The 27,165-nt window shown below is 41.3% G+C and overlaps 1 protein-coding gene across 1 annotated transcript in view; it reads right to left on the reverse strand.

Moving 5' to 3' along the window:
• The window catches only part of SVEP1 (sushi, von Willebrand factor type A, EGF and pentraxin domain containing 1), a 184,273-nt gene that overhangs the window by 128,709 nt on the left and 28,399 nt on the right, over positions 1-27,165 (reverse strand). Inside the window, exons 2-3 of the mRNA XM_004269347.4 lie at positions 24,602-24,857; positions 21,217-21,393 (exon numbers count right to left, since the gene is read on the reverse strand). Of these exons, the coding sequence (XP_004269395.1) occupies positions 21,217-21,393; positions 24,602-24,857 (433 nt within the window). The remainder of the gene's footprint in view (positions 1-21,216; positions 21,394-24,601; positions 24,858-27,165) is intronic.

Genomic DNA, 27,165 nt, shown 5'->3' on the forward strand with positions numbered 1-27,165 from the left:
TTTTCTTTATCATATGAAATGATTCCCTTCCTGGAAATGTACCAAATAATGTTTCTTAATTGCTCTTCTTGTTGTTGTTAAAATAAGCACTTTCTCTTTTCAGAAACATCTTAGCAGTTATCAGCTACTATTATTGGAACTGTGATTCTTGAAATTATCATGTGCTAACATTAGATTTTTCTTCAACTGTCAACACAATTTTTTGACTCAAGTAAATAAAAATATCAACCAGTTTGGAATTTGTAGAATATAAAGAACTCTCTGTTCTCTAAATATCAATCCTTTAGATGACTATTTTAGTTAATAATATTTATTATACAGTAACTTATACTTTACAAAATTCCTTCTTATACATAATCTAAGATTAATGTTTTAAAAATCTCTATAAATACTAAGAGCCTCTGTTCTTTGCACAATTCACCTTTAAAGGTTAATGAAACTCTTTAAAGAATATAGTTTTAGGGAAGTTGCATCAGCTGCATTCAGGCTGTGAAGTACACAACTCCAAGTGTGCCCATTCATGTAGATGATAATGGGACCCAGGAGTTGTGCAAATCAAAAGCCCTCGTTGCTGCTGTATCTAGGTAGGACATCAAGCAAGTTATCTGGGCCCCCCCCCCAAAAAAGGCTCTTCATTATTACAATATCATGCTTCTTCTCAACTTTATGGATTCATTCTGAATAAGGAATCTGTTCCTACAAACAGTTGTGTTAGGATTTTGAGCACAGGGGTCCACTGCACTAGAAAAGAACCAGCTTTCCCCGAGGCTAAGTCAATCCTTGTCACAAGTACAGGACAAGGACCTAGGTATACATATGAGGGACTTTCTTTTTAGTAGACAGCCAAGATCCTTTCTATTTTCAAGGAATTAGAAGAGGAGACTTTTTTAACTGACCTGGATTCTGCACATCTGAATCTATGTAAAATGAATTAGCATCCTGCCAACCTCCCTGTGATTGGTTAGCTCCTCTGGCTGGAATACTATTTGGGCAAAATTGTGAATGTAGGCAACTGTGTGGTGCCAGAGCAGCAAATGGCACCCAAGCTGCAGGACACCATGTGGCAAATGTAAACATCTGCTCCAACTAGAAAGGAAATTACGATGGATTAGGACGAGTCTATCAAAAAAGAAAAGACAAAACTCTCAAAAGACTGTGTCCGAAAGAAGATGCATCAGCGAAGTAAGCGTCATGTGTTAAGAATATATGTGTACACACATACGTACACATAGAGACATAAATACATATATCACACATAAACACATACATTACACACAAATATAACCTGGCTGAGTATAGAACACTTAGGCAAAGTCTTTGTAGTTGAAAACTCTGTGTTCTCTTTTTTTTTTTTTTTGGCTGTGCCACGCGGCTTGTGGGATCTTAGTTCCCCGACCAGGGATCAAACCCGGGTCCCTGGACCACCAGGGAATTCCCTGAAAACTCTTAATTGTCTTAAGGTGTTTACTGTCTGGGTGAGAAATGTGAGATCATCCTGAGTTTTACAATTAAAACTTCACGGGCAAGCACTTTTAGGAAAGGCCTCTGGAGATTTTAGAATTATCTTCAACTTATTTATTCCTTCTAAAATAGCTGATAGCTAAGAATTGTATAAAGAAGAAAAATAAAATTTACCATAAGCTTGACTACTCTGGTTTAACTATTCTTTTAATGTTTAATATTTAGGTTGATTCCAATGTTTTACAATTAAAAACAACGTTCCTATAACCATCTATTTCCCTTATATCATTCACCCATTAACATTTTTTTTCCTTAGGCAAAATAATATTAACTCTTCATTAGTCTACTGTCAAGTTATTGTATATTCCCATTATCAGGAATAAAAGTACATATCTTACTGTACTCTCATGAGTTTTTTAAATTACCAATTAATCATTATTTAAATGTGAAGTCCCATGAATTCCAATGCAGCAGGTTTTCAACTTGAATCTAGGGTGAATCTATCTCTGAGATTCAGACATGTGTAGGCCCAACAGAAGTCTATTTTCTTACGGAACTTGAGAACCTTCTGGGAGAAAACTCTATCCCTGGTAGGGGTAATATTTAAAATGTTACCAGAGGGACTTCCCTGGTGGTCCAGTGGTAAAGAATCAGCCTTATAATGCAGGGGTCACGGGTTCGATCCCTGGTCAGGGAACTAAGATTCCACATGCCGCGGGGCAACTAAGCCTGTGTGCCGCAACTACTGAGCTCGCGTGCCTCAACTAGAGAGCCTGCATGCCACAAACTACAGAGCCCTGGAGCCTGTGCGCCACAACTAGAGAGAGAAAACCCACACGCCACGACTAGAGAGAAGCCTGCACGCTGCAACAAAAGATCCTGCCTGCCTCAATGAAGATCCCACGTGCCGCAACTAAGACCCGACACAGCCAAAGGTAAATAAAAATAAATAAATAAAGAGTACTAGAAATAAGTAAATAAATAAAATGTTGCCATAATGGCATGATCACTGATCCATAAGAGCAGACATGAGCTGTAGCATCAAGCAGAGTTCTGCATGCCCACTAATCTGCCAGATGTTACCTCTGTAGGTGCTGGATTGTGGGATAGACCAGTGAGGCTGGAGAGAGGGTGAGATCAGTAAGGGGACACTTAGGGACTTGGGGGCAGCAGCTGTTTACCAACCAATACATTTGTATTTCAAAATTTTCACAACTTTTACAACCGTACTGATGCATATCTGATGAATTAGCCTGGCCTAAGGAACAAGAGAAATGGCACACGCTGGATCTGGTAACACTTGACTTTAGCAGTCAGAAAGGAGAAAGATTCTGAGTATAGTTTGGTGTTTGTTGTCAAATTTGTTTCCCTTTGGGTCATATAAAGAGTGGTAAGTTTTGAGTAAGGTCTCAGGCCATAGTTGCCTTTGATATTTTTCTTTCCTCATCTCTTCTACCTCAGTTCAATAAGACTTTAAGGTCTTTGAGGGCTTAGAAATATGGATAATATCAGTTTCTATGCCCATTGGTTGCTGTGCTAATTGAGGACCTTATTATTTTATGACTTGATCGATCTGTAACCTCTATACATACATCTCTTGTTCTAGGTTACTTCAGATTCCGTGATTTCTGCCACAGATGCTGAATTAATATTCCTGTAACATGCCTTTCATCATGCCACTTTCCTGCTCAAAAATCTTCAATGGCTTACCGTTGCCAATTGACCAAAGGCCATCTCCAGAGCCTGGAATTCAAGTCCCAGTACAATCTAGTACACTGCTCCTTACCATTCTTTCCATGAATCCCACTTTCTCCCATAGATTTAGGCTACTTACCCACCCATGCAAGCTAACTTCAGTCCCCATCACAAGCCTGTACTTTTCGTTGTCCACAACAGTACCCCTATTTCTAACTGTCCTCATTCTATCTTTCAAACCCATTCCAAATCCCATCATCTCCATAACTAACAGTAAATATTTTTTGAACAGCCATAGCATTTTGCATATGACATATGTCACATCATTTTTATTTTTATTCAATCTCAGTTGCTTAGAACTGGATTAACCGTAATTCTTGGTTCATGGCACACATTCTGACTTGTTTGCAGTAATTACGGCTCTACTTCATATTAAGCTACTTTAAGGCAAGTACTGTGCAAGAATCGTATATTCTGAAGTACCTAAAAGATAATTCGATAAATATTTAAAGGAGTCAATGGACAGATTTAAATGATTTCCTCCTGTAGTTTCCATAAAACCCGGTTCAGAGTGACCCATTCTGCCTGGCATTCATTCATTCTGATGATCTGTGTGGTCTCCTCTACTGCACCTTGAAATACTCCACCCATCTAGTCAATTTTCCCCCTTCCATATTCCCATATTCAAATGTTTGGATTATTTTCTGAATAATCTGTGTGTAAATAAAATTGCAAGTATTTTACTTTGGCAATTACAATGCTTTCAACACGTGAAATTTCACCACCTCACCCCCTTTCTCCCAGCTCATCCCTTAAAGGAGGGTGTGGTGCAAAGCATCAAGGGAGAATCCTCGGATGAGAATTCTACTAATTACTTCGGGCTGTGACACTGTCTGACCGTCTCTACTTGATGTAACCAATTGGAGAACTGTTTTTTCCATCACAATGCATGGGTGATCAAGTTTATAGCCAAGTAGCTGTGAAACTAAAATGTCATCACCCTCTGTAGGGATGAAAAGGATATGACAGGTGATGGGGTACTTGGGATAGACAGAAGGATAAGACAGAACTTTGCCTGTGGTCTTCAACAGAGGATTAAAAAGGGGCAAAGTACCATGCTACGTGACAACACATGAGAGAGATGTTATCCAGACTTGAGGCAGGGGTGGGGTGGTCAGGAAAGCTCTGTTGGTCAAAGTGATTTCAGAGGTGGGACCAAGACCAAGCATAGAAGTGAGGAGAGGGGTGTAGAAACAGGGTGATAGCATTCCGGACAGAGGGAATAACATGTGCAGACCCAGAGGTAAGAGAGGGCAATCCTGAAAATATAAGAGTTCACACTGGCTGGAGGACAGAGGGGTGAGGCTTAGAAAGGTGAGTGCCAGACCCATTGGGGCTGGATAGGTCACTTTCAAAAGCTAGGAGTTTATTCTTAAGACAATGAGAACAATGACAACATGTTAAGTTAGGGTGTGTGAAAAGATCACTTTGGATGCCTTTTGGAGAAGGATTTTGAATGTGAATAACACTTCATACTCAAACACATGGAAAGATTCACTCACCCCCATCTACTTCTATACATAAGGATGATTTAAGAACTTTGAGCTATAGTTAATTAATGCTTTTTTTTTTTTGCTTAATTGCTTTAATGTCTTTTTCTCCATAATTCTTGCTAAAATTGTTATCCTTTATTGATTGGCCATTAACCATTTTTTTCCATTGTCTTTTTGGTTTTCCAGAAATAAAAGTCATCATCAGGCATAAGATATGAGAAAAACTGACATCACCACTTCTACGAAGAGTGACCCTAAAGACATAACACATAAAGAACAATATCACTGTTGGACTGATACAACCATCATGGAAAAACCTGTCAACAGAGAAGAAATGATGCACACAAAAAGCAGAGGAACATTTTTCTGGGAAGATGGAGTAGATGTATTTTTCCTTAGTCCTTCTGCTAAAGTACAACTAAAACCCCCAGACGTTATATATAAAATAAACAAGAAATGACACTGACAAGAAGGCAGACCAACTAGGGACCTTGAGATTCAAAGAACAACATGGTAGTCAGTTCCTTGGGCTTCCTTTTTCCTCACGTATCCTAGACATAGAGCTGAAGAAGCTGGCATCCCCCAAAACACCAATGGGGATGGACAAAAACCCCCAAAACAACAAAATACAGTTCTCTCAGCCGAAGGATGAAGAAAAGGGCAGCCTAGCAAGATGGAACACTTGTGGACAGTAAACAACTGACTCCTCTCTTCTAGCCAAAGTCCACAGAAAAAGACCTGTGACCCAAGCCCAGCCATACCAGGCAGAGGCCAAGTGGAGAGCCTAGACTTCCACTCCTGCAAAGCTCTAGAAAAGCACTCCCACACCTCTGCCAGAGTTGGTATGGGAGAAGGCCAAGCAGAGAGATGGGTCTTTCATGCCAATGAAGAACACAGAGGTGAGGATGGTGTCTCTCTTCCATACTCACCCAGAAGTACCAAGAGGTCCCTCCCCACCCCACTGGAGTGGTGTCTCAGGGTAGGTTCAGTGGAGAGCGAGGACTTGCACCACCACCAAGCAGTAAAGAGGTTCCTTCCTTGCAGTGTCAGTGGAGGCCACATGGGGAGCAATCATCAGGCATCCCTACCCCTTCCACCCAGGGTGGTGTCAGTGAAGGCTTAACAAAGGGCATGGACTTCCACCCACATGCAGCAGTAATGAGGATCCCCTCACCACACACATACTTATCAGTGTCAATCAACAGAGCAAAATGAGGAACCTGGGTTTCTATGTTCACCTGGCAGTGCCCCTCAACCCTCTTCCTCTGCTGGAGGAATGTTTACCTAACACTCGTGAAATGACAACATTGGAGAAATGGAGGACAGACTAGAGGTTTCAAGAGGTTAAAGTAGGGGCAGCCAAGGGTAGGAGGGAAGTGGTTGTTGTTCTAAAAAAGCATGTTATAGAATCTCCTGGTGGTAGAGCTGTTCTATATCTTGTCTGTATCAATGTCAATATCCTGATTGTGATATTATACTGTAGTTTTGCAAAATGATACCATTGAGAAAAACTAGGAAAATGACATAGGGGATCTCTCTGTATTAGTTCTTAAAACTGCACGTGACAATATTATCTCAAAAGAAAACATGTAATAAAAATTAAAAAAGCAAAAGGCAGAGAAGCAAAATTTCAAGGTGTATCCAGAAACATGCAATGTAGAGAAACTGTATCTTGGAGCCTGGGGTATCCACGTCACTACAGAGGTGCAGCTGGTTGGAGGTCAGGGATATTTCTTCATACCTAACCATTGCGTTATACGTGGAACAGAATATGATGAAGAGTATGTGTGAGTACTGGCAAGACCGGAGAGGGTATTCCTCCTGCAGAAATTCACAAATTGACCCTCTTATTCATATATCAGTTTCTCTGAAATTTTACAGTTCCTAATGAGGGTCACACATTTCTCTTTCAAATTAATCTTAGGAAACACATTTTTTCCTTATTATTGTAAATGGGATTTCATCACATTTTTAAAACTTAATGTTTCATTGATTTGAAGTCTTTATCTTGCTACCTTACAAGTCTATTAATTCTACTCATTTTCCATGGATTTCTTTGGATTTTCTAGGTTAACAATAACATCATATGAAAATAGTAAAACGGCTCTTTTTTTGTTTAACATATTAAATATTGATGGTGAAAAAGTGTAACCTTGCCCTATTAATCTTTATGGTTATATCTTTACATAGTTCACGTTTCACATATAATGTGTATTTGATTACTTTTTTCTCATAACTTATTCTATAGTTCATGACTTATTTTAATACAACTGCTTCCATATTTTGACAAAATCTATACATTTCAAGGTTTTATGAAAAATTTCCCAACCACTAACACTATGCTGCATATAGTGATAATGGTTTGTTTTATATTTGTTAAATGATTGTTTAAATGATAAAAACCCACAATATCCTGGAATGCTGTCTTGACTGTGATATGAATTAAGACACTGCCCCAAACCATCAATCATCAATACATGTAAATAGCTTTACACATACATACAAACACATACATACATACACACACACAAAATACCATGGTTTTAGAACAAAATTTGGAAACTAATCTCAGTAACTAGATAACATGAAAGAGATAAATGTGTGATTAGCCACTTCCTACTGTTGATCTCGGCCTTCCAGATGGCTGACTTTGATTCTAAGCCAGTGCTTCTAAGGGTCAGTAGACTTGTTCACCTTCATTTCTCTAAAAAAGGAATGGAAAATTCTCAGGAAGTTGGGAACCAAGCAGAGTTTCCATATGCTGTATTCTAACATCTAAACATGGAATTTGCTTTATTTATTTACTCGTTCATTCATTCACTCAAAGTTTATTAATGCTTACTCCAAGTTCATGGCCATGTAGCAGAGGCGATGAAAAAAGAGAAAGGGAGAGAGAGAGAGACATAGACATAATCCTGCCCTAAAGGGATTCATAGGATACCAGAGGAGGACAAAACCTAACAAAAATGATGATGCTGTGTGGTAAATGTTAACAGAAAAAAAAGATATTTATGAGAACCAAAAAATCTAGATCTATCTGTGCCAGGGCAAGAAGGAATGAAAGGGAAAGTTTCATAAGAGAAGTGAGTTTGTTATGAATCCTGATGGATAGGTAAGAACTGAACAGACAGACAAAATGTGGAATATTCTAAGCAAAGGAGGACAAAAATGCACAAGTGTAGAGCCGTGAAAGAGCCTGCAGTGTCTGAGCGGCCACCAGCACCCTGGCGTGGCCGGAGCATCAGATGCTGCAATGTTCATACCCAAGAGATCATTTAAGTCTAGCAGGATCTCATGGCTTTGATGTTTATTCTCAAACTTTAAAAAGAGACACAGTAATGTTTTCTGAATCTTACGTTAAAGCATTAATTCAGTTTGTCAATATAGAGCAGGTGTCTCAACCTCAGTAGAGGGTGACATTTGGAACTTGTCACAGCTGTTTGGTGTATCGTAGGCTATTTAGCAGCATCCCTGGCCTTGAGCCACTAGATGACAATAGCTCCTTCCACTGTGACAACCAATAACATCTTCAGACATTGCTAAATGTCCCCAAGGGGGCAAAATCTCTCCTTGTTAAGAACCACCACTGGTAGAGCGTAACAATTTAAATTCATCAAGGACTTAACTATATGCCAAGCACCATAGCAAGCTTTTCACACGTATTATCTCACTGCCTTTTTATAACAATCCTACTGGTATTAACCCCATTTCATAGACTAAGAAACTAAGGCCCACAGAGGTCAAAGAACTTGCCCAGAAAAACACAGTGAGGAAGTGACAGAACTAGGATTCATCACTAGCATTCATGCCACTAACCATTAATCCATAACTATTTATTTATAGATTTATTTATGGATTTACAAGGTTGTATAAGGATCGAATCATGTATCTCGGCATTACCAGCATTTAGCACACTCACAGCGCCCATCATTTTACTGAGCCTGATTTTTTTCTAGCTTGGGCTATCATTTGCAAATTGCTAACCTTGGCTACCATCCAAACTTGGCCAATCATCTCATATTTAGTAAGCACCATCTCCATGCAGAGCCCATGGAGCCAAACACTTGAGATGCTAAGCTACAGCTGAGAAGCAACTGTTTATTTTAAATGTAGTCCGGAAAGAGCAGCAAAATATTTCTGGATCATTTCCTTGATGCATAAGGACGGTGCGATGAGTGCCATGGAATCACTGTAGGCAATAAAATGGCACAGAGACAGCGTGGATTCTGGGCTCCGAGAGAGCTGGGTCTGCTCACTAACTTCTTTAGAGATGAATGCCATTAGGAAAACTTAAAATTCTTTCACACTGTTTCCTCTTCTGCCAAAGAGGCACATAAGCGGGCAAAGACTTTGCAAGAGGCATGTGGATGTGGCATGAATCATTTTAGAAAGCCAATTTCCAGGACCTCGACATTCCTTTGTCCTCTTAGCTAAAGTGATGTGCCAGAGAAAGCATCTACGGCACCTTTACACAACTGCCCTTTGTTCATTTTTCAAAAGAAATGTGTACTTTTCATCCCTTCTAAATCTTGATGCATTGCCCCAAGGCAATAAATCTCCGGTATCTGGAGACCCTTCAGATCAAGGCACAATAAGCAGGTCCTCTAAGAAACTCTTCTAGTCTTTCACATATTTCAGTTAAGTATCTTTCAATATTTCTTGACATTGGAAATGGAGTATTTTGGCTCATTTCTGCGATGTTTTGAATTCAGATACATGGTAGCGTGGGGACGGGGGAGGGAAGGCATCGTTCATTTAACCCCTTTCCTTTTCAACCCCCTGACTACCGTCGAAGCACACGCCACTTCTTTAGAAGAGTTGCATGAGGGCAAAGCAAGGAAGAAAATGTCCATAAGAAATACTGAAGGTGGCAGCAGCTTATTTCGCCCAGATGACAAGTTCAGGGCAGGCTCTCTGCCTCGTTTATCAACTGTAGAATTCTAAAGTAATGTGATTGCCACTGGAATGTGCACTGGCTTATTTAGGCCTTTTTCTCTCAGAAAATAAATCTGATTTGGAGGATAGGTTTGACTGTGAGAAACATTTTCACAGATAGGTGATATGGTAGATGTTTGTCCAGAAACTAAATAAGCTAAATCTATGGCTCCAAGATTTTGATAAGAAGATATTAATGCACATTTTAGGGTAAAATAATTTTATCAAAGACTATTGAATTGTTGAAAGTTTATTAAAATTCAGGGACTTCCCTGGTGGTGCAGTGGTTAAGAATCCGCCTGCCAATGCAGGGGACACAGGTTTGAGCCCTGGTCCGGGAAGATCCCACATACCGCGGAGCAACTAAGCCTGTGCGCCACAACTACTGAGCCTGCGTTCTACAGCCCACGAGCCACAACTACTGAGCTTGTGTGCCACAACTACTGAGCTTGTGTGCCACAACTACTGAAGACTGCATGCCTAGAGCCTGCGCTCCGCAACAAGAGAAGCCACCGTAATGAGAAGCCCGAACACTGCAACGAAGAGTAGCCCCCGCAAACCGCAACTAGAGAAAGCCCGCGTGCAGCAACAAAGGCCCAATGCAGCCAAAAATATATAAATTAAAAAAATAAATTTATTTTTTTAAAAAGTTTATTAAAATTCATACTATTTTGTTTTTCCCAAGATCAACGTTAAACAAAATGCTTCCAAATGAAATAGTAACAGGTAGTCTTTTAATAAGTCCTGGTAAAGTTCTAGTCTTTGGGGGGGGGCTTCCCAGAAATTTGAGAAAATGAATGATTGGAATGATGGGTTTTTAACCCCTTTTGCTGGTGAAAAGTTTTCCAGTTCCTTAGTTTCAATAAAATTGAAAGAGGACCTAAGGGAATTGTCAGCTGAGAGATCATTTACAATCCTTTTTTGACAATAGGTAACTCATGTTATTTTTGGCATGTAACTCAGGAGGAACTCCAAGAACTGAGTGACATCAATTTAACACAACTCTTTCAAATGCCATCTACATATTTGTATGAAGAAGGTTTTCAGCACTAAAACCTATAAAAATGAAAAACAGCATTGAAATGAATGCTGTATGCTCTTATTCTAATAGTGAACAACAGAAATCCATGGGTCCATGAATTAATGAACAACCCGTCTGATTAAGAGATGAATCTCCAATAGTATCTTATTTTTTATATGTAACAAGTATCAAAATGTGTAATAATGTTTGACAAATTATATACAAGTAACAACTGCAATAATAACTCAATCTGTTAGCAATTTTGGTCACAGAAAATGTAAAAATTTCAATAGATATCAACAATTTTTGTAGCAGAGAAGTAGAATTCTGCAATCAATAAAAGCCTTTAGGACATAAAAATATGTTGCATTAGAAGAGAATTATGTGGGGACTTCCCCCTGGTGGTACAGTGGTTAAGACTCCACTCTCCCAATGCAGGGGGCCTGGGTTCGATCCCTGGTCAAGGAACTAGATCCCACATGCATGCCGCAACTAAAAGTTTGCATGCCACAACTAAGGAGCCGGCGAGCCACAACTAGGGAGACTGCCTGCTGCAACTAAGACCCAGTGCAACAAATAAATAAACAAATATTTTTTATAAAAGAACTATAAAAAAAGAATAGAATTATGTGGTAGAAGTGGAGTAAAGAGATCTAAGAAAACATGCAAAGTTTCGGCATTAAAAAAAATTGCTTGCAGACACAGAAAACAAACTTATGTTTACCAAAGTGGAAAGGGGGGGAGGAGGGATAAATTAGGAGTTTGGGATTAACATATGCACATTACTATATATAAAATAGATAACCAACAAGGACCTACTCTATAGCACAGGGAACTACACTCAATATTTTGTGATAACCTATACGGGAAACAGAATCTGAAAAAGAAAAATATATATATATATATAAACCGAATCACTTTGCTGTACACCTGAAACTAACAAAACATTGTATCAACTATACTTCAATAAAACATTTTTTAAAAAGGTGCTTGTTCATCAATGGATACCACTAGAAGGAATCAGATTTGCTGTAGCACTTAGATTTCGGTGGGTACATTTAATAGTGCTGCAACAGTTTTATTTTAAAACATCAATACAGTACTATAGAAATGCCATCTTTACAAACCCCACTGAAAAGTTTAGGGGGCCTCTTAAAAATCAATGAGGGGCACGTGGGTTTTCAGTCTTTCTTTAGGGATTACGTGAGCAAACACATTTGAAGATTACTGATTTCGCAGATGTTAATTGTTTTCCCTTTGTCTCCTTTTCATTGTTATTGGAAAGAGTTACTTATAATGGGGCTGGGGAAAAGAAGAAGGGAGAGAGGAAGATTTTACAGTGAGAAGCAGAAATTGGTCATAATCCTTCTTTTGACTATTTTCAAATATTGGGTATATTTATGAGTAGCTCTAAAGGAAACAACATTCTGACTTTGAGAGGTTCTGTTCAAGATGGTGACGGAGGATCCTGGGCTCACCACCTCCCCCGACACACTGAATCTGCAGCTACATATGGGACAACTTCCTCTGAAAAAAAACTAAAAGCTCTCTGAGCGACCCCTACACATTGGGCAAATGACAGAAGGCCCACATCAAAACAGGCAGGAGGGGCTGGGACACAACCTAGCCATAAACCCCATAACAGCATGGCCACCCACAATGCAGAGAAAACTCAAAGCCCGAAGCTGCTCCTTGAGGCGGGAGGAGTTTGAATGCCACGTGAGTACCCAACTTGTAAGACCTGCATCTGAGAGAAGAGACCCCAAAACCTCTAGCTTTGAAAATCAACAGGGCTCGAGTCCACGACACCCATAGACCATAAGGAACTGAGAAACGCCTCTTAATGGGCTCTTTCATGACTCACCTGCCCCAGGGTTCAGCGCAGAGGCAGTGGGTCCAGGGGCATCCGGACTTGCTGTGATTGAAGCCATTTGCTCATCTTAAAGCATCTGAGATTAGCACACACCTAGGGGCCTGCTGACTGGCGGACACCATCTTCACCCCCTTCCTCTTCTTCACTCTAGCCAGTGGGTAGCATCTTTTTTTCTTCTTCTTTTTCCAGCAGATGCCATCTATACTCTCTCCCTCCGCTGTGCTCTAGAGCCATAGTATCTCCCGAAGGGGAGCTTTCACACATGGCTGGTGCCCTGGCTTTTGCGGCTGCTGAGTAGGGGATACCCCTTGATTGCCTGACTCTGGAGGCCGGCAGGGCTTATGCTCGTGGGTCCCACAGGACTGTAACCAATGGAGAAAGAGCTCTTAAACAGCTTCCGCCCCCAAGAGACAGGAAGAGGCAACAGACACAGGAGCTCAGACTTTCTGTGAAAGTGGCCTATTAGCAAATCATCACAGCTGCAGCCCGAGGTGGGGCAGGTTTCTAATTAAACACACACGTAAGTGCTAACCGTGATCCTTTCCAGAGATCTCCAAGAGGAGGTGCTATCTTCACGCTCTCCCTGGCCGCGCTCCAAAATGCCAATATCTCCCAGAGGGGGGCTTTCACACATGTCTGGTGCCCTGGTTTTTGCGACTGCCTCCCAGGAGATGTCCCTGGATTTCCTGTCTCTGGAGGCCGGGGCTGGGGGGCGGCCAGTGTTCTTGGGTCCCCTGGAACGATCGGAGAGACAGTTCCAGGCAGGCTACTCCCCACCGGGGCACTGCACAGACGATAGACTGAAACCAACCACCGCCCCTCTGCTTCTGTGAAAGAGGCCTATCTTCTTCTTCTGGAGGCTTCTGGAGGGGTGGCTTCAGCTTTGCCAAGCAAACAGAGGCCTGCAGAGGTGTCCTCAGGGAACCCAGGCAGTGGCATGCATGCTCTGCCACGCCGCACCTTCCTGATACCTCCTGGAAAGTTTATACACGCGTCTGGAGCCCCAGTTCTTGTGACTGCCACCCAGGGGACACCTCCAGATCACCCGGCTCTGGCGGCCAGCAGGTCTTTTACACTTGGGGTCCCAGAGGACTGCATATATCGCATACTTGAAATATCTGCATACTTTAGAAGCTGCTGCCCGAAGGTGTGAATTCCAAACAGCCTGAATCTAGGTGCTGACTGAGATCCTCGCCTTTGGGACACTGACAGGTCCTGGCACAGCCTCAACTAAAATAAATTAGAAGTAAAATAGGCTGCGTGGACAGTCACAAAGGTTCAAGAGACAACCAAGAGCTAGGGGAGGGGTGGACGATAAGGGCCATCTCCTACACGGGCTGCTCGTTCAAGACTGAGAGAGGTGTCTGTTTTATCTAATGCACAGAAAGCAACGCAGAGAGTCAAGGAAAATGAAGAAACGGCTGTTCCAAACAAAAGAACAAGACAAAACCTCAGGAAAAAACCTTAATTAAATAGAGATAAGTAATTCACCTGATAAAGAGTTCAAAGTCCTGGTCATAAAGACGCTCACCAAACTTGGGAGAAGACTGAATACAGTGAGAACTTCAACAAAGAAACAGAAAATATAGTCAAGTACCAAATAGAAGGTATAGAGCTGAAGAATACAATAACTGAACTGAAATACAATATTCTGACTTTGGAGTTTGGTGATGTTTCACACCTATGGTCTAATGATATGCATTTTCCTGTTATAAAAATTATGATAGGGCTTCCCTGGTGGCGCAGTGGTTGACAGTCCGCCTGCCGATGCAGGGGACACAGGTTCGTGCCCCGGTCTGGGAAGATCCCACATGCTGCGGAGCGGCTGGGCCCGTGAGCCATGGCCGCTGAGCCTGCGTGTCCGGAGCCTGGGCTCCGCAACGGGAGAGGCCACAACAGTGAGAGGCCTCCGTACCAAAAAAAAAAAAAAAAAAAATTATGATAGACTGGAAAATGCACCATCAGGACTGAATACCTACCACATTCAGTGGCAAACTGAACAAACTAACCCAGTGCCGGCAGCAGTGACCCATCCTCCTCAAGCTGATGGGAACCACTGTCAACATGCCAACAATATTCCCTCATAAAAAAGCGAATAGGGATACATTGTACAAATTCCTTACACCTTACAAATCCATTATTAGGCACCACTGGGGAGGTTTTTTGGAGAAAAAAACCCAGCTACGCTCTGCTCAGAGAACAAGATTTCCAAATGTTCTGGTTTCTATTCAAGAATTTCTAGAGCTCTCTGTCCTTTCTCTTTCCAAAGAAATGTTAGGAAAATGTGTGTGTGTGTGTGTGTGTGTGTGTGTGTGTGTGTATGCAGGTGTGTGCCGGGTGGGGGTGGGGAATTGTGTGTATATATTTACATGTGGAATAAGATATTCCCACATAAATATTCCATTGTTACCATTTCTATTGTGTAGCCTCCTTTTATGAAAAATAATATAACCGGGGCTCTGGCTCATTATCTGGTCCTCAGCCTTGACCCCCATCCAGCTATAATTTTAAATCTGCTCATCATTCCAAACTCACTGAAATGGAGTCGATGCCTGCAAAGCAGTGTCTCAAGATGCCTATGGTCTCTGTGTCTCTCAAATCCCTTCTGGCGAAGTTCAGAACAGCTGCAGCTGCCTGGATTTACAACAGGAGTTCACTAGCTATTCACAACTGATTATGATGATCGAGCCATGTAAAAGTGACTCATCTAGTGAATTAACCATACTCTGTATTTGATTTATTGCTGACAAAATTTAACCAAATGTAAATATTTGCATTCAAACAAATTCAGTACATTCTTAAAAATGTCTTAGCACATGCCTTTGTGCTAAGGACCCTGTGGTGTCCAAGGCAGAGGTGGAAACCAGGCAATTGCTTAAGATTTCAATAATGAGTTCTTGTCCATTTAAGATTCTGGTATTAAACCTGGCCTCTTACCTACATCCATTTTCTTTTCCTTTTTTTTAAAATAAATTTATTTGTTTGTTTGTTTGTTTATGGCTGCGTTGGGTCTTCGTTGCTGCTTTCTCAAGTTGCGGCGAGGGGGGCTACTCTTCGTTGTGGTGCGTGGGCTTCTCACTGTGGTGGCTTCTCTTGTTGCGGAGCATGGGCTCTAGATGTGCGGGCTTCAGTAGTTGTGGCTTGAGGGCTCCAGAGCGCAGGCTCAGTCGTTGTGGCGCACGGGCTTAGTTGCTCCGTGGCATGTGGGATCTTCCCGGACCAGGGCTTGAACCCGTGTCCCCTGCACTGGCAGGCGGATTCTCAACCACTGTGCCACCAGGGAAGCCCACATCCTTTTCCTTGATGGGCTCTGAAGGCAGGCAGTGAGGATACAGAACGAACTAGAAAATCACTGCCCATTAAATCACTAGTCTGATGAAGCAGGAACAAAGCAAATGGTTGGACCAAATGTTAAATAGATAGCTAGTGGGAAGCAGCCGCATAGCACAGGGAGATCAGCTCTGTGCTTTGTGTCCACCTGGAGGGGTGGGATAGGGAGGGTGGGAGGGAGGGAGATGCAAGAGGGAAGAGGTATGGGGACATATGTATATGTATAGCTGATTCACTTTGTTATAGAGCAGAAACTAACACATCATTGTAAAGCAATTATACTCCAATAAAAATGTTTTTTAAAAAAAGCGAATAGTTGGGTGTGGTGGGAAAGGGAACCTGCAGAAGCAGGAAGAAATGTCTGAGAAATGAAACAGAGTGGTATTTGGGGGAAACTATAACTAGCTCCAGCTTTTAGGTCAAAGGGTAAAGAGGTCAAATAACACAACCTTAATGCTCTGCTAAAGAGCTTGAAGTTTATTGAACAAATGAGTCATAATTAAAAAACAGTAAGCAGGTGTGTGGCATGATTGGGTTTGTCTTTATATAACTCATTCTCTTCTCTTCCTGCCTAATATCACGTTGAGCTGCATGAAGCTGCTACCTTGTGGGTTGAAAGTGATCCAATATTGATGATCTCATAAGGATCAAACTGATACTTAACAGAATTTGAAATTATATTTTCAATTGTGTTTATTTGTTGAATGTCTATCTCTATGGCTAGATGGTAGACTCCAGAGCCAGACAACTTGGGTTCATAAATCAGCTCTATTAGCTGTGTGACCCTGGACCAGTTACTTTACCTCTCAGACTTTGTTTCCTTGTCTCACAATACTCCAGAGAGTTACTGTGACCATTACATGAGTTTATATACATCGAGGATTGAAATGGTGTCTGGGATGTAGTAAGTGCTACTCAAATAGTAGCTTTCATTATTATTATCACCATCATCAGTCATTTACTGCTGTCATCAGTAGCATCACCACTTCCAAATGTCTATGTTAAATGTGAAGAATGAGGAAAGTAATCCTAGAGCTAGAAATTGGAAGCGACTCCCTTTCATTAGGTTTGACAGTTTTTTAGTCCTCTTCCCTTAAGTTCAATAACTAATCCTAGAAGGATGTTTTCTCAGCCCTTGAAACCTGCTCATGTAGTATTAAAGTCCCATACCTGAATTTCTGAATTATACAAAATATCTGCAGTAAATGAAAGCGAGTTATGTAGGTTTTTTTAAAAAACAAAAACAAAATATCAACAGCCTTTCATAAAGCATTGATTTACAACCAAAAAAAAAAAAAAAACAACTTCCTATATGGGATGCAGTTTCGTCATCTCCCAAGTGAACTGTGAGAAAAACCCTTACAGCTAGCTCTAGTATTCTACTTTTCTACGAAACTAACAAATACAATTTGCCTCAGCATATAACTCTTCCCTAATCAAGCAAACAACCTCTACTTCAAAATCCAATGGCACATTATCCCACTGCCCTTTCTCACACAGGATTCTTGATTTTCACTGGATACTCGTCATGTCAATATGGTCATCTTTAGTAGCAGCAAAGCTTCCCGATGCTTCACCTGCATGCAGGAACCCTCCTTATCCTCCCCATAGCACAATTCCTCAGGTTAGGGCCACTAGTCTAGCCCAGAAGAGCGGAATTTACAAAATAGATGGGATCCCCTGTCTTCAATATCTCATTCTTGAGATAATTATTTTAATGTTCATTCATTAGCTTTCTCATAACATTTATATTATCTCACAATGATTAACAATAAAAGCTACCATTGATCAAGAATTGATGTGCCAGATACTGTCCTAAGCATTCTAAGTATATTCTCTCAATTACCCAACCATCTATCCACACATATACACATGACTGTATACACACACACATATCTATAGGTATACTTCTATATACATATATGTGTATATATATACATAAAACTATACCAAAAATATATATATATACATAAAACTATACATACATATATACACATAAAACTATACCATTATTAAGCCCACTTTACAGAAGAAACTGAGAATCAGGAAGAATCACCCAAAGCCACATAGTTTATGTCAGAGGCTGAATTGGAGCTTGATCCTTCTGCATTTTTAACCACTTTCAGTAACCACTTTCAGTTCAGTGTTTATGGTCTCCAAAAAGCAATGTACCCAAGAAGCTTTTTTCAAAAGTGCAAAATAAGCAGTTTGATAACTTGAAAACAGGATTTAGAGAAGAGTGTCCCGGGTCCCTTCCCGGTCCTGCTGATTGATGGCGGGATATGCCATCTTGAGCAAAATACTCGTCTTTCCCTGAGACCTCAATTTCCTCTTGTAGAATGAAGGGTTTAGAGCAGATAATCCCTAAGGTTTCTTCTGGCTCTAAAGAGAAATGATTTGCTTCGGAAAGGCATTGTTTCTACAATGAGGATAAATACCCAGAATGCCAACTCTTCTTAATGAAAGGTAACATCCTCTCCTGAAGCAATAAAATAACTATCTTCTAGTCATCCTGCAGATCTCGGTTTAGAGAGTACAATATTAGTCTAAACTTCTCGGCAGTCCCTTCTTCATACTGCACTTCACAGTTTGTGATTACAAATTGATTTGTGTAGTCAGATTGTGAGTTCTAAGAAGGTAGGCACCATGTCTGTCTGTTCACCACTGAACACCTACCTGCACATTGAACTACTGAACCACTGGCACAGAGAAAGTGCTCAGGAACATTTGTCAGCTAAATGGATTTGAAAAGGGGCTCACAGCTGCTAGGTTTTCAGTATTGGATGATTTAGAGCAAATATTTCTTTCTGCCTTTCCAAAAGATAAGAGTCTAGTAATGAGTCTTTCATGTCATCAGAAGGCTATAATTTATTTATTTTCTCTTAGCTGGTACCATGAAGGAGAAGCCAGTGATGAACACTGCCTCCCGAAAGTGTGAAAATCACAGCTCAGAGTTCCAATACCACTTTCTCTAACCCCTGAGAAACAAATATTGAAGATGACAATATCAACATTTATATCAGGGACTTTCTGGCAGTCCAGTGGTTAAGACTCTGTGCTTCCACTGCAGGGAGTGCGGGTTGGATCCCTGCTCGGGGAACTAAGATCCCACAAGCTGCGTGGCACAGCCAAAAAAAAAAAAACAAACCAAAAAACAGTTATATAAATGAACTGGATCTAACTGCAATCCTGCACGTAAGGAAGGCTTACTAATTTAAGAGAAGGGATGGAAAAACGATTCCTTTTGTGCTTGGTGTTCTTGCCTGGAACCAGCAGCCAAAGTGCTGTTGTCCCCTCTACTGCAGCTCCACTGACAGGCCCACCCAACTGTGTACATTTTACAGATGGATGGCTGTGCCTCTCTGCCTGCAATGCACGACTGGCAGCAGCCACAGCGACTTGGGTAACTGGGGGCAGTGGGTTTGCGAACTGCCCCCCTCTCTTCCTGCAGCTTATCCCCGGGGATGCAAGATTACAGTGCCCGGGAGCGGCGGAGGCCGGGTACAGCATGGCTGAGCTGTTGGGCAGCCACACGGCAGTGGCTTGTTGGCAGCGAGCTCAGTCTAGGACCACACGGAAAGCAGACATGCTGACTACAGCATGCAGCAAAGAAAACGAGAGCTTCTGCCTGTGTTCGGTGGGCTTGGACGGGAGAGGGAAGGAGGGGGCGTCGGGGAGAGTGCCAAGCTGGGCTGTTCATGAAAGTGTGGGAAGATTCAAGGGGAGGCATCTTGCCAACTCAGAGGCAGTTGGGCAGATCCCACCCTCCCTTTTTTCTGCTTAAATGAGAAATCCTGCTTGATGGAGTGGGAGCAGGGCCAAGAAAGGAATGATTCTGCTGGGCGAGCATGGACGCTCGGACCCGGGAAGGATGTCCGCCAGCTGGGATCAGGGCCAGTGGTGGGGGGCGGAGAAATCGAGGGAAGAGAGATGAGGGAGCAACACGAATGAAAGCAAGTGTCAGAGGCTGGGACTAGCAGACGCCAACGATTATATACAGCATGGACCAACAAGGTCCTACCGTAGGGCACAGGAAACTATAGTCAATATCCTGGGATAAACCACAGTGGAAAAGAACATAAAAAAAAAGAATGTATATATATTATAACTGAATCACTCTGCTGTACAGCAGAAACGAACTCAACACCATAAATCAACTATACTTCAATTTAAAAAACAAAATAAAAGTGAGTAAAAGAAGAACCTGAGAAGAAATGTCCCACTAGGAGAAGAAAAGAGAGAAAGCAGGTCAGGTCAAAGACCTGGAAGGTTCACCCCTGGGAGAACCACGTTTCTGTGTTATAGAGCAGACCCACCTACCTTCCCAACAGCAGAATGAGATAATGTTCACGTGAAACGAGCAGTGAAAGACCACACCGGCCAGTATAAAGTAAACCTACTGCCCCCAAATTCTCCTGGTGGGTATTAATTTCCATGGGAATACATTTTTCCCAAACAGCAAACCGTGGAAGAGTTGTAAGTTCTAAAAACCGTGTTACCTTTTAAGTAAAACAGAGCAAACCAAATGCTATCACAGCAAAACCATACAGTACTTCTGTATATCTGATATTTCCTAAAACATAATTTATTTTTGTATCACAGCTAAAATATAATTTAGAACCCAAGAATCCCAAGTTGTTCTTCTTGTCTTTCTAATATAGTATTAAAAACATGAAGACCCTGTGGTAAGAAAACCTAGAGGAGATAAAATTATAAGTGTCGAAGAAGTGAATTCCATTTTGAAGTGATGTCCCTTTTAGAGCTTTCTAATGTCCCTTCGTGGAGACTTATGAAGAGCTAAAAGACCATCAGTTACATTTTTTGGTGACAATCCTACAAGTTACATGTGGCCTGAGGACCAGAATCCCACGGGCTGCAATCTCTCACAGAGGCTGAGGTAGATTTTGGCGATTTGGCTATTGACGGATTACAAATAAAAGTTCCCAAATCTTCTCCCTTTCCGGATCTGAATCTAGGCTTCAAGAGGCCATTCTTCCTCTTGGAGCTCTGCCCCTACCATGTAAACAAGCCTGGGTTGACTTCATGGGGTCTGAGAGGCCATATAAAGGACAGCCTAGTAGTCCTAGACAAGCCCTTTTAGACCAGCCTCCAGCTAGCTGATCCCCAAACAGGTGAGAGAACTCAAGTAAGATCAGCGGGGCAGCCAACCCTACTCACAGCCAACGACAAATGCTTGAGCCAACACAGCTGAGACCAAAAGTGCTGCCCAACCGATCCACAGACTCATGAGCAGTACCAAATACTTAGTGTTTACCCATGGAGTATGTGGACAGATTCCTACACAGGAAAAGCCAACTGACACAGTTACACACAGACTGGGCACTCACCTGTGCATTCGTACTGTAGACCCTTCCCGTAATACCCCTTCTCACAGATGCACTCAAAATGACCCGTGTGTGTCCCACACTTGCAGCTTGCCATCTGGTCACAGCAGTCTTTGCCGGCTTCACACAGATACGAGCAATGGGACATATCCTCTTGAATAAAACTCCCAGAAGGCAGATCTACCAAGCACATATGACAGGGCGGTCATAAAAAAAAAAAATGAATGAGCAGTTGCATGTTACATTCTCTCGTTACCACAACTGAAGCTCAAGACAGAGAAAATATCTTTTCATTTCCATCAAATTCCCAACTGCTCCCCCACTCCCATCCAAATATGAAGGTGTGTGATTTGCAGGACCACAGACTGGGAATTTGATTCAGCTGGTTAAGCTATTTCAGTCTTGGACCTCATCCTAAGTTCTCAAGGCCACGCAGGGTCAGGCAGAAATTAAGTAGTTTCAGCGAGGAACCTCCAGATGCAGCAGGAAGTAATGCAGTTGGTTCTCCAGGTCAGTCCCCAGGCTTCCACACCAGCATGAGGTCAGGCAGCAGTAACCAGATTTCCAGAATCCTTGTTCAGATAAATAAATAAAGCTGCAATCCTGACTGCTGTCAAAGGGTGCTGATGGTGATTACTGATTTAAGAATAAATACCATTACTTCTATAATTATTGGATTAAAAACTGAAACAATGGTACCACACAAGTTGAAGAATAGAACGAGGATCTGGTTTCTCTCTCAATTTTAAATAAATGTTCACTTGTTGTGTAAAAGGAGACCATACGGATTATTTGAGCCATGCTCTGACGTGAGCTATGCTGGGAATTCAACAACACAGGCAGAGCTGTCCTGTTCTGAAAGTGACTTAACGGGGCAGGGTAAGGTTGACTATGACTTATCAGGAATGGATGGCCTACAATCAGGCACACAGTAAGTTCCATTTACCTGCTGAGAAAGTTCAAAAGTCTTAGCCTAAATTCCAGCACTAGGTCCACAGTGCTAGGCAGATACAGTGATAGGTCCACAGTAGAAACTCAAATGAGTGAGTTTCAGCAAGACACATGAACTGCCATTGAATACCCAGAAAGGAGATTGGTGATGGCCTCAGTTATGGAACATCTGTCTCTATGCATTAAGACCCTGAACAATAGACAGGGACAACATAAAGGGAAGACCCCTGCCCTAAGAGAAAGAGACTTGTACAACCAAGTACCCTAAAGCCCCATCTAATAGACTATGGTGTGGGTACAAGGTCTGCAACATGGGCATCTTGGACTTAGCTCTGAGACACAGGTTTATTTGGCAGTCGAGGGAGCAAGAAAAACGTAGCTTTAAGACTGGTGCACTGGCATTTAGGTCGGGGAGAGAGATAAGTGAACAAGCTGCATATGTGGAAAGCTATTATTCTGGAACCTACATCTATTGAGACTGGCCACAAACATGGACAGCCTTGACACCAAAAGTGGATCCATCCAAATTGAAAGTAGTTTCAGCAGACCACAGATAGAGAGAACAAACTAGTGGTTACCAGTGAGGGGAGGGGCAGTGTGGTGGTGGGGGAGTGGAAGGTACAAACTCTTGGGTATAAGATGGGCTCAAGGATGTATTGTACAACACAGGGAACATAGGCAATATTTTGTAATAACTGTAAATTGGAAGTAACTTTAAAAATTGTATAAAAATAAAAAACTATATATATAAAAAAGAAAGTTGCTTCAGAGAACATGGAGGCAGGAGAAATGAGGTTCACTTCCTTTGCCCCCATCGTTTCTTTTCAGTAAAAACAGAATTTTTTCTTATGGAACCTAAACTTGATTAGAGTATTACACATTTTAGATTTTAGTATTGTGTAATAAAAGTGATGCCTTTCAAAACTCTGTTGTGATAGGGTAACCAAAATCCTTTCCTTGAAGACTCTGTCCCATCCAGTTTCTGACTCAACTTGCATTGGGCAGAAGGCCCCCATCCTACAAAACAGAAGGTTGGTAGGACTGGAAATGAGTCCTCTATGACACAGCCAATAACACCCACAATTTCATAATCCCATCTAGTGCAACAGCCACTCTGTCTTCCTACTCAGCATATATATCACTTTTCCCAGAGAAAAGGAGAAACAAAAAAAGCCCCAGTTACTGAACTTCTGTCATATGCCAAACACTGTGCTGGTGAAATTTAAATATTTTATTTAATTCTCCTGACAAAGCTATTCGGTACATGTTATAATATCTCTATTTTAAAAGTAGAGGAAACTGAAGCTCATAGATGTTAGATAAATTGGCTAAGGTAATAGCCAATGGACAGTTATTGAGAGCTTAGTATAATAAGCCCTCAGTGACTTTTCTAATCACTTTATATGTATTAATCCATTTAATCCTTGGAATAAGCCTATGAAGTAGGTACTATTCTTGTACCCTACTCTATTAACAAGAAATCTAGGGAGTGCAAAAGTTAAATAATTTTCCCAAAGCCACCCAGTTAGTAGGTGACCAATTGGGAATTTTTCCTGTATCCATAGGTAGCCTGAGATGCTGCTCTAAATTCTTCTGTTGGAACTACGGTAAGGCTGACCCACTTATTTTGAACATCACTAATTGTGAGGAAACCTCATGTTGCCATGATTTGCCCATCAAACTGAATCTTTCATGTGGACACCTGCAAAGATCAAGCCTAATTTGCTCCATGGCGCTGGTCTGAGGCTAGATCCCCATCTCCTCCTCCCAATCTACACTTTCTCTCCTGGATCACTGCAAGATACATGCCCATACTACACTTGGAAGTTCATCTGACTTAAGTCACCCAACTAAACATCCTTATAAATGGTGTACAAAGAACTCTAATGAATGGATTTACTGATGCTACTCCCTGTCGCTGTCACTGCTCTTCAGTTTATCCATAAGCATATCTATATTCAAACTGTCAGGTCAAGAAGTATGTGTTGAGTATTTATTGTCCCTAGAATCTTCATGTATATTTCTGGAAACACTCTGGTTAGATTCACTAAGCATGTCTCTGAATGTTTACTTCATCCTTCCAGATAACTGAAGATGAGATGTAAGTCAAGGCTTCCGACTCCGTGTGTGGCCTCAAAACACACCTCGTTCATTCCACTGATTCTAATGGTTCCAGGTGGGAGCATATGGATGTTTTAGTGAAAATGTATCACAGTTATTAAAAAACAAAACAAAACAAATACTTCTGTTGCAAGGCCAGAATGTCATCTCTACTCATGAAGTTCAACGCAGCTCATAATACACGAAGAACACATGGGCATCACGCTCAGCGAAGACCTCATAGGGCTTGGTATTATCCCCACAGTGGGTTTCAAGAAATAAGCAGGAAGCAAACCCTGTTTAAAGGCACTGCGTGATGCCAGTAGGTTTCCATTACCTTCATGCAACGCTCGGCGGGCTAAAGCCTCAAATTCTTCAAAACTGTGGAGCAGGTAGCAGTGCTCCTCCTTTGGGGTGGAAGCCATGTCATTCAGTTCTCGAATGTTTCCTTGCCATATGCCAAAAGTGAAGATTTCCACTCCAAAATCTCGCAGTGATGCTGCAATGGGTCTTGGATCTCCCCCGTTGGAATATCCATCCGTAATGAGAAATATAACTTTTGTTGAGTTTTCTCTAGAATGACGAAGAATTTGCTGTAATGAAATAGGGCAAGTTAGTATGAGTACGTATTGTGTTGGCCTACTCTGAGCCTCCCTTATTAGGTAAGGGAGTGCTGGTGAAGATCATTAACATTTCACAAGAGCGAGGAATGGAACACTGATCAGTGAAGGGAAAACACAAACGGGCACAGATGAGAGCCTACAATGGTCTTCTCAAAGAACCACAATAAACCTCAAAAGCGTTTAAAATGTATCATCATCATCATTGCCATAGAGCTTGCTAACTGAGAGGAACAAATGTTTACGGGGACTTCCCTGGCGGTCTAGTGTAAAGAATCCACCTTCCAATGCAGGGGATGCAGGTTCAATCCCTGGTCAGGGAACGAAGATCCCACATGCTGCGAGGCAACTAAGCCCGCACACCACAACTAGAGAAGCCTGCGCACCGCAGTGAAGAGCCCACGCGCCGCAACGAAGACCCAGCACAGCCACACACACAAAAAAGTTTATGGAATGAATTTGTATTCATATTATCAATTATTGTTAAACTATTTCTATTGATTTTCAGGCTCAAAATATGGACCAAATCTGAGTCTTACGTACCTACTTCCTATCATATTTAGCTGGCTACCCACTTACCTACCTAGCTGAACCACTTCATGATCATACACTAAAAGCTGGACGAGAAGAAAATTTAACAGAACATGTCTTTTCCAGAGTTAATAATGACTCACTTGCCTCCTCTATTTGTTTTTCCACTGCTCCTCCAAAATTGGAGAATTGATTCAACACTTCATCTTTTTTGGACCACCCAGTATTAGCACCAAATCAGCTGTTTTTTTGGTGGTGTCCTATCTTCATGAGAAAATACTGATTCATTCAATGTGACAACTGGGCTTTACTGTTTTAGGACAAGCGAGTTATCCTTTACAATGTTATATGCTGTTCCTTCTCTATAGGTAAAAGGAAAAAGGTGAAACCTTTTTTTTTAAAAAAAGTGTATATTCATTGCCACTGATGCTTTGTAACGTCATACTGTAAAGGCACAAGAGATCCAATGGTGAGTCTGGCTTATAAATAAATTTGCCGTTGTTGCTTTTCATTAGAAATGGTTAGGAAAGGTAAAGCGGCACCAGGGTATATTTTCTGGCAAGTTCTTAGAAGGAATCCAATGTTTCTTAAGCAATGATTCAAGAAATACTACATTCAGAAGAAGAGCAACATTATAACCTACATTCTGTTAGAGTTAAAAGGAGATATTATGATTTTAAAAATAACTGTGCCTCAATTCATGTTAGGGGACAGGCTCAGCTATAAGACCCAGATTCTCTCATAAGATTCATGTCTGTAGAAAGCATATTTCATTAGTATATAATTAATAGGTATTTATTCTAATTCAATAATTCCTGCCAATTAGTTTCAGAGTTCGTGAGCTAAAGATAAAGCTGTTAAATCCGAATTTAAAGACAATTAAATTAAACTAAAATTTACTCTGGAAAACATCTGGAAAGCCAGCAATTTGAGAAAAGGTATTCAAACACTTCATTCCACTTCTTCTCGAAAACCAAGTGAAATAAAGGAAAACAAACAGTGTGGAAGGACCGTACTGAAGACAGGAAGAGGGCAGGTGTATGTGGCAGAATAACGTGAGATACTAATGGCTCTTAAAGCTTAAAAAGCCGCCCTCTTGATGAATGACAAGAAGATCTGGGGTGAATACTTGGTACGTGTAAGATATTTCCTCACTCCAGACAAGAAAAGAACCTCTGAATGGCTATCGTCAAAAAGAACAGAAGTAACTAATGCTGGTGATGATGTGGAGAAAAGGGAACCGTTTGTACACTGTTGGTGGGAATATAAATTGGTGCGGCCACTGTGGAGAACAGTACGGAGGTTGCTCAAAAATCTAAAAATAGCATTACCCTATGACCCAGCAATCCCACTCCTGGGTATATATCTGAAGAAAACAAGAACACTAATTTGAAAAGATACCTGAACCCCAACGTTCACAGCAGCATTATTTACACATGCCAAGATATGGAAGCAACCTAAGTGTCCATCAAAAGATGAATGGATAAAGAGGATGTGGTATATATACACAATGGAATACTACTCGTCCATAAAAAAGAACGAAATTTTGCCATTTGCGGTAACATGGGTGGATTCGCAGGGCATTATGCTAAGTGAAATACGTCAGACAGAGAAAGACAAATACTGTACGGTATCACTTATTATGCGGAATCTAAAACGTACAACAAATTAGTGAATATAACAAAAAACAAGCAGACTCATAAATACAGAGAACAAACCAGTGGTTACCAGTGGGGAGAGAGAGGGGAGG

Source organism: Orcinus orca, chromosome 6 (assembly GCF_937001465.1).
Source record: "Orcinus orca chromosome 6, mOrcOrc1.1, whole genome shotgun sequence".
NCBI lineage: Eukaryota > Metazoa > Chordata > Mammalia > Artiodactyla > Delphinidae > Orcinus > Orcinus orca.